Source organism: Oncorhynchus kisutch, linkage group LG19 (genome assembly GCF_002021735.2).
Source record: "Oncorhynchus kisutch isolate 150728-3 linkage group LG19, Okis_V2, whole genome shotgun sequence".
NCBI lineage: Eukaryota > Metazoa > Chordata > Actinopteri > Salmoniformes > Salmonidae > Oncorhynchus > Oncorhynchus kisutch.
In genome coordinates this window covers 19,745,529-19,754,584 of record NC_034192.2, presented here as the reverse complement: position 1 = coordinate 19,754,584, position 9,056 = coordinate 19,745,529, and the positions used below count along the sequence as shown (strand labels likewise).

Below are 9,056 nucleotides of genomic sequence, written 5' to 3'. Positions count from 1 at the left end.
AGGGACTCAAATCCTGCAGTGCCTGACGTGTACTGGCTTAAGCAGGGGGACATGTCCAGGCCCGTCTGAAGTTTGCTAGAGAGCATTTGGATGATCCAGAAGAAGATTGGGAGAATGTCATATGGTCAGATGAAACCAAAATATAACTTTTTGGTAAAAACTCAACTCATCGTGTTTGGAGGACAAAAAATGCTGAGTTGCATCCAAAGAACACCATACCTACTGTGAAGCATGGGGGTGGAAACATCATGCTTTGTTTTTCTGCAAAGGGACCAGGACGACTGATCCGTGTAAAGGGAAGAATGAATGGGGCCATGTATCGTGAGATTTTTAGTGAAAACCTCCTTCCATCAGCAAGGGCATTGAAGATGAAACGTGGCTGGGTCTTTCAGCATGACAATGATCCCAAACACACCGCCCGGGCAACGAAGGAGTGGCTTCGTAAGAAGGTCCTGGAGTGGCCTAACCAGTCTCCAGATCTCAACCCCATAGAAAATCTTTGAAGGCAGTTGAAAGTCCGTGTTGCCCAGCAACAGCCCCAAAACATCACTGCTCTAGAGGAGATCTGCATGGAGGAATGGACCAAAATACCAGCAACAGTGTGTGAAAACCTTGTGAAGACTTACAGAAGTTTGACCTCTGTCATTGCCAACAAAGGGTATATAACAAAGTATTGAGATAAACTTTTGTTATTGACCAAATACTTATTTTCCACCATAATTTGCCAATAAATTCATTAAAAATCCTACAATGAGATTTTCAGGATTTTTTTCTCATTTTGTCTGTCATAGTTGAAGTGTACCTATGATGAAAATTACAGGCCTCTCTCGTCTTTTTAAGTGGGAGAACTTGCACAATTGGTGGCTGACTATTGGTGGCTAAATACTTTTTTGCCCCACTGTATGTATGTGTTTTTACACGTGTAGGTGTGTGTGTTTATACCTGCCTGCATGTGTTCCATGTGTGTGTGTCTATTTACTTCCTTCTGTGTGCATTTACATCCCTGTGTGTGTTCTCACAAGGGTGTGTGTGTGTTCTTACCCATGTGTGTGTATGTTCTTACCCGTGTGTGTGTTCTTACCCCTGTGTTTCTGTGTGTTTACCCCTGTGTTTGTGTGTGTGTTTACCCCTGTGTTTCTGTGTGTGTGTGTTCTTACCCCTGTGTTTCTGTGTGTTTGTGTGTTCTTACCCCTGTGTGTCTGTGTGTTTGTGTGTTCTTACCCTGTGTGTCTGTGTGTGTTTACTTACCCCTGTATTTCTGTGTGTGTTCTTACCCATGTGTGTGTGTCGTACCCTGTGTGTGTTTGTGTCTTACCCCTGTGTTTCTGTGTGTGTGTGTGTTCTTACCCCTGTGTGTGTGTGTTCTTACCCCTGTGTGTGTCTCTTACCCCTGTGTGTGTGTTCTTACCCCTGTGTGTTTGTTCTTACCCCTGTGTGTCTGTGTCTTACCCCTGTGTGTGTGTCTTAGGTGACAGTAGACGGGCGCTCCATCAGTCTGAACCTGTGGGACACGGCAGGTCAGGAGGAGTACGACCGTCTGAGGACCCTGTCCTACCCTCAGACCAACATCTTCATCATCTGCTTCTCCATCTCCAGCCCCGCTTCCTATGAGAACGTCAAACACAAGTGGCACCCAGAGGTCAGTGTGTGTGTGTGTTTGTCTGTGGGTTTATTACATGTTTATTACATTGTGTGTGTGTGTGTGTATGCGCTTGTGTGTAAATGTCTGTGTGTTTACACATGTATGTGTGTGTACCCACAGGTGTCCCACCACTGCCCCGGTGTGCCTGTCCTCCTGGTAGGCACTAAGAGCGACCTGCGTAACGATGAGGAGACCCAGCGCAAGCTGAAGGAGCAGAGCCAATCTCCTGTCACTCATCACCAGGGGGCGGGACTGGCCCGTCAGATCCAAGCCGCCCGCTACCTGGAGTGTTCCGCCCTCAACCAGGATGGGATCAAAGAAGTGTTCGCTGAGGCCGTCCGAGCCTTCCTCAACCCCCAGCACACCACCAGCAAGAGGTCCTGTAGGCTACTGTAGAGAGCGAGAGAGAGAGAGAGAGAGAGAGAGAGAGAGAGAGAGAGAGAGAGAGAGAGGAGGGGAGGGGAAGGGAAGGAGAGGGGGGGGGGATTGGGGAGATAGAGAGGAAGAGTAAAGGAGGGGTAAAAAGACTGATGTTCGCTGAGGCCATCCGAGCCTTCCTCGACCCCCAGCACACCACCAGCAAGAGGTCAAGACGGGGAAAGAAGGGTGGTTAGCTAGATGAAGAGACAGAAGGGGGTGGGCAGTTGAAACTGAAAAACTTACTGCAACAATGGAAATAATAGGAATGTACATGACTATGGTAGAATAATTCAGTTACATGTAAATATGTAAACAGTATTCTCTTTTCCCCCAGTGACCGATGAGCCTTACTATTGGGAAGAGGGAGGGGCAACTGCACTCTGCAAATGACGAATTACAGTGATCTGTTATCATGGACACTTGGGCAGTTCTGATAGGCCAGAGCAGTGTCACTCAACGGCTTTACCAGAGACGGATTGGTCTGTGATGGTGGCGTCTACTTTCTCTTCCCACTCCTTGACCCTCGTCTCTTTTCCTCTTATTCCAGCTTTAGAGCTCAGTAGAAACCCAACTAAAGCATATGTAAAGCATATTGAGAAATATCATGATGAGCCATGCCTCTTTCAATTCCCAGAAAAGAGCCTTTAATATTTGTTTGTTTGTAAATCAAAAATGTGCCCTGTGTGTTGACGCTGGCTGCCTCTGTTCAGGCCAGAGGTTAGAGGTCGCAGATGAAGCTGGGGAGCTGAGAGGTTATGTCCCAAAAGTTGTGAAACCTTTTTTCCACGACCGCTTATCTTCCTTCATATCTTCCCTTATATCATATCCCCTCCTGAGTTGTATACTACGAAGCAAGCTAGATCTACTCAGGCTTTTATAACGCTAGCCAGCTTCAGTTAGCTTCACATTCCAGATCAGGCTTTTATAAAGCTAGCCAGCTTCAGTTAGCTTCACATTCCAGATCAGGCTTTTATGAAGCTAGCCTACTTCAATTAGCTTCACATTCCAGATCAGGGTTTTATGAAGCTAGCCTACTTCAATTAGCTTCACATTCCAGATCAGGGTTTTATGAAGCTAGCCTACTTCAATTAGCTTCACATTCCACATCAGGCTCGTACTACTACGGTGGATATTGCTTGTCCGCATGCCGCTAACTCTAGCAGGCTGGTTACTGCGCGTGCATGTCGCACATGGCTAGTCGAATGCCAAACTCGTCATTGAGACAATGCTGAAACGTCAATCTATGGGCGAGTCAGTGCCACACTATAATTTGTGCCGAAATTTAGAAGTGCCATCTTTATTTGATTACTTATCGTTAATTCTACTTTTTTGTGCTTTTGTGTGCTCATCAATGCACGAGCACCTTCTATCTGTAGAACAGCTTGTTGCGTCGTGGCCACAGACATATAATCCATAGCAGGGTTTTGGAACCTCTAAACCTGGCAATTTGACTGTTACACTCACGGTAACCTAACATAGCAGGCATAAAAGAAACACCTGAAACTAGATCCCCTACATACTAGTCTCGACAAGAAGAAGAAAAAGGTCATTTTCTGCACTGTTCAACCAATCCAGTAAATATGGAGGAGGTGTTAAGATGGGGTGTCATGCTGTTAATGTCTGAAAGCAGAAGTCGCTCCACAGGCTCTCTTTCCATTTCCCCTGAAAGCCAGAACATCCAGTTGTTGGGGACTCAACATACACTAGCAACGGCTGCCAGTCTTCACTTGAATGGGAACTGCCATCTATGGATTATGGTTGGTTGCCTTTCGCAAATTTCAAAATACAATTGCACAAAAAAAACATACCGTTTGGAAAGCAAGTACTGTCATTACTAAATGTGTCATGTGATAGGTGTTAAAAATATATATATTTACACACAAAAAACATTTTATTAATATATTTAACCAATCGTCTTCCTCAAATGAAGGGGATAATGACCCAATCTTTGCGAGAGGGAGGGTATCGGATTTCATTGGTCCTCATGGCTCAGACACTTCATTCAGGATAAATGGAGTTAGCCCCGAGTTAGCCTTCAGGTTAGACACAGCTTGAGTCCATTCTCTTTGCTACAGGAAGTAATCCTTCTACTGAGGTTCACAATGAGACAGAGAGTCATTTCCACTTCCCCCCCTCACTTCCCGTCTGCATGTATACCTTCCAGACCATTCCAACAGTAGAATCTTTAGACCACCCTTGCCCCCCCCCCTTTTCATCCGCTCTTCTCCCCTCCCTCACCTCTCCTTTCCCCTATTCTCCTACCCTCTGCCTCCACTCCCTGTTCCTTTCACCCTCTCTCCTCTTTCCCCACATCTCCGACCCTCTGCCTCCACTCCGTTCCTATCCTCCTCTTTCCCCACCTCTCCTTTCCCCTGTTCTCCTACCCTCTGCCTCCACTCCCTGTTCCTTTGCTCCTCTCTCCCCACCTCTCCTTTCCCCTGTTCTCCTACCCTCTGCCTCCACTCCCTGTTCCTTTGCTCCTCTCTCCCCACCTCTCCTTTCCCCTGTTCTCCTACCCTCTGCCTCCACTCCCTGTTCCTTTCCTCCTCTCTCCCCACCTCTCCTTTCCCCTGTTCTCCTACCCTCTGCCTCCACTCCCTGTTCCTTTCCTCCTCTCTCCCCACCTCTCCTTTCCCCTGTTCTCCTACCCTCTGCCTCCACTCCCTGTTCCTTTGCTCCTCTCTCCCCACCTCTCCTTTCCCCTGTTCTCCTACCCTCTGCCTCCACTCCCTGTTCCTTTCCTCACCTCTCCCCTGTTCTCCAACCCCATGCCTCCCCTCACCTCTTAACGTTACTTCCTTCTCCCCCCCTCCCCATTATATTCCACAAGGGCTGTGCTTGAAAGTCATTTATGTATAATATTTATCAAACCTGTAATGTAATATGTGTTTAACATGATTGAATATATATATATTTTTAAAATGTGTCAGTGACCATGCAATGTTAAAAAAGTCAAATGCCAGGCATTGTGTAAACTGAGAAAATGTAACATTCAGACTGTCTTAATTTGATATAAGCTGAGAATAAAATCATGTTACAATCCTGACCGCCATCCTGTCTTTTACAATATTGGAGTCAGAAAGATGTATTCTAATTCAACTTCTATGGTTGGATTTTTTAAAGTAATTTTTTGTGAGTATGTGTGTCTCTCTACTTTTTACTCCAAACCCTTCAGTTTAAGGCCCAACCTGTCCAGTCTTACTTTACCTACTCTAACAACCCTAATCTCTCATGGACATATGCACATAACATAAACAGCAGTAGCATCTGACGACAGAGTGGGATGCAAAGACTATACAGATTTTTTGACACTGATCATTTGGACAAATCACAATTTCACAGGTGCTCGCATCTTGGGACATTTGGCCCATAGACTTATGCGAAACTCACTGTCAGTTTCCATTTAGAGTTGGGGAGACATTGAACTAACACGTTTCCTTCCAAAAATTTAAACAAGCATCTGATGCAATTAATTACACAAGATTGTATTTCTGGGTGTCCGAGATTAAACAAGCTCCAAAAGTATCTGTACGCCAGAGCTAAATTATACAATGACTGAGGTTAAAGTGCAGCGTTAGAGGCAGGCGGACAAGCAATATCCACCAATCACCATCGTAGTACGAGCCTGATATGGAATGTGAAGCTAACTGAAGTTGGCTAGCTTCATAAAAGCCAGGGGAGGTTAGCATTTTATATCATACCCCCAAGACATGCTGACCTCTCACCATTACAATAACAAGGGAGGTTAGCATTTTATATCATACCCCCAAGACATGCCAACATCTCACCATTATAATAACAGGGGAGGTTAGCATTTTATATCATGCCCCCAAGACATGCCAACATCTCACCATTACAATAACAGGGGAGGTTAGCATTTTATATCATACCCAAGACATGCCAACATCTCACCATTACAATAACAGGGGAGGTTAGCATTTTATATCATACCCCCAAGACATGCCAACATCTCACCATTAAAATAACAGGGGAGGTTAGCATTTTATAACATACCCCCAAGACATGCCAACATCTCACCATTATAATAACAGGGGAGGTTAGCATTTTATATCATACCCCCAAGACATGCCAACATCTCACCATTAAAATAACAGGGGAGGTTAGCATTTTATAACATACCCCCAAGACATGCCAACATCTCACCATTATAATAACAGGGGAGGTTAGCATTTTATATCATACCCCCAAGACATGCCAACATCTCACCATTAAAATAACAGGGGAGGTTAGCATTTTATAACATACCCCCAAGACATGCCAACATACCATCATTATAATAACAGGGGAGGTTAGCATTTTATATCATACCCCCAAGACATGCCAACATCTCACCATTAAAATAACAGGGGAGGTTAGCATTTTATAACATACCCCCAAGACATGCCAACATACCATCATTATAATAACAGGGGAGGTTAGCATTTTATAACATACCCCCAAGACATGCCAACATACCATCGTTATAATAACAGGGGAGGTTAGCATTTTTGGAGACGTATGATATTTATGCCACATTTTTTGCAGTTTTACTAGTGCATTATTGCAAACAGGATGCATGTTTTTGAATATTTGTAATCTGTAAAGGCTTCCTTCTTTTCACTCTGTCATTTAGGTTGGTATTGTGGAGTAACTACAATGGTGTTGATCCATCCTCAGTTTTCTCCTATCACAGCCATTAAACTTTTATAAAGCCACCATTGTCCTCATGGTGAAATTTACTGTAACTTTCTCACTCATTATTATTCACTATAAATTCAGGATCATCTGTAATCATGGTCGCGTCCACATTATTGTTGAAGTGTTTTGAAACCCTTCTGATTTACAATAAAAGTGACTCCACATTATTGTTGAAGTGTTTTGAAACCCTTCTGATTTACAATAAAAGTGACTCCAAAATGACACAATACATTATTTACCATTAATTTCTATTAGGCACAAAATCATCTGAAACAACCAAAGCAAACAGCAAATGCATCCAAGTTTGTAGAGGCACATTTCGTGCTTGGAATATGGGACAAAATACTACACTTTTGTCTACTTTAATAAACACGTGATTTTGTCCCAATACTTTTGGTCCCCTAAAATTGGAAAGGAAGGGGGGACTATGTACAAAGAAGTACTGTAATTTCTAAACAGTTCACCTGATATGGATGAAAATACCCTCAAATTAAAGCTGACAGTCTGCACTTTAACCTCAGTCATTGTATCAAAGGGCTGGAGTACTGAGATCCAAAACAACAAATAAATTGTCACTGTCCCAATACTTTTGGAGCTCACTGTACGTCAACCACAGACCAGGGGTCGTATGTATCAAGATTTTCAGAGACGGAGTGCTGATTTAGGATCAGTTTTGCTTGTTAAATCATAATCAATAAAAGACTACATTGACAGGGGGGGAAAAAAATATAAATCGGTAGTTTGACTGTACAACCAACCCAGGCCAATCCTGCTACCTGCCTCCTCTTCCTATAGCCAGTCTGATTTGAAAGTCAAATCAACTGTCAGTGTTTCCCTCCACCTCTTACAGGTTCAATCATAATGCTTCTTTGTCCCAGGCAACCAACCGTATGCTGAGTCACCCTCGTCTCTAACACACACACACACGGTTACTGCGCTGGTGACATTCACAAACAACGCAAACAAACCGTGGCTAAAGGGGCATTGACTGTTGGCGACAGCAGGCAACTGTTTGAGTAAATCAAATCTTATCTTACATGGTTAGCAGATGTTAATGCGAGTGTAGCAAAATGCTTGTGCTTCTAGTTCCAACCATGCAGTAATATCTAACAAGTAATCTAACCTAACCATTTCAAAACAACTACCTTATACACACACACGTTTAAAGGGATGAATAAGAATATGTACATAAAAATATATGGATGAGCGATGGCCGAAAGGCATAGGCAAGATGCAGTAGATGGTATAGAGCACAGTATATACAGTGCCTTGCGAAAGTATTCGGCCCCCTTGAACTTTGCGACCTTTTGCCACATTTCAGGCTTCAAACATAAAGATATAAAACTGTATTTTTTTGTGAAGAATCAACAACAAGTGGGACACAATCATGAAGTGGAACGACATTTATTGGATATTTCAAACTTTAAAAAATCAAAAACTGAAAAATTGGGTGTGCAAAATGATCTCTCTGCGCTTTTAACGGACCTCTGAGACTATCACAGTGCAGGTGCATTTATACAGAGACTTGATTACACACAGGTGGATTGTTATTTATCATCATTAGTCATTTAGGTCAACATTGGATCATTCAGAGATCCTCCCTGAACTTCTGGAGAGAGTTTGCTGCACTGAAAGTAAAGGGGCTGAATAATTTTGCACGCCCAATTTTTCAGTTTTTGATTTGTTAAAGAAGTTTGAAATATCCAATAAATGTCGTTCCACTTCATGATTGTGTCCCACTTGTTGTTGATTCTTCACAAAAAAATACAGTTTTATATCTTTATGTTTGAAGCCTGAAATGTGGCAAAAGGTCGCAAAGTTCAAGGGGGCCGAATACTTTCGCAAGGCACTGTATATATGAAATGTAGGGTATGTAAACATTATACTGTACAAAGTGGCATAGAATAATCCATGAGATGGCGTATCCTGCTCTCTAACCCCCGACCCACACACAGTAACAACACACTCAATCTACACCATTCAAACAGTACACATAATCATAGCATACAGTACAAAATGGTCCCATAATATGACTGAGATACTGGGCCTTCCGAAAGTATTCATACCCCTGGACTTATTCCACACTCTTGTGTGTTACAGCCTGAATTCAGAATGGATTAATTTGTTTCTCTCATCCATCTACAAACAATAACCCACAAAAGTGAAAACATGTTCATAGAAGTTTTTTGCTAATTTGACAAATTCATTCAGAAATATCTCATTTACATAAGTATTCACACCCACGTCAACACGTTAGAGTCACCTTTGGCAGCGATTACAGCTGTGAGTCTTTCTG

General features: G+C 43.1%; 1 protein-coding gene across 2 annotated transcripts in view; it reads left to right on the top strand.

Moving 5' to 3' along the window:
- The window catches only part of LOC109864421 (rho-related GTP-binding protein RhoG), a 21,970-nt gene extending 16,862 nt beyond the window's left edge, over positions 1-5,108 (top strand). For both annotated transcript variants that reach the window (XM_020452202.2, XM_020452203.2), the window contains 2 exons: positions 1,469-1,639; positions 1,763-5,108. In XM_020452202.2, coding sequence (XP_020307791.2) covers positions 1,469-1,639; positions 1,763-2,038 — 447 coding nt within the window. In that variant the 3' untranslated portion in view covers positions 2,039-5,108. The remainder of the gene's footprint in view (positions 1-1,468; positions 1,640-1,762) is intronic.
- The last annotated feature ends 3,948 nt before the right edge of the window (positions 5,109-9,056 follow it).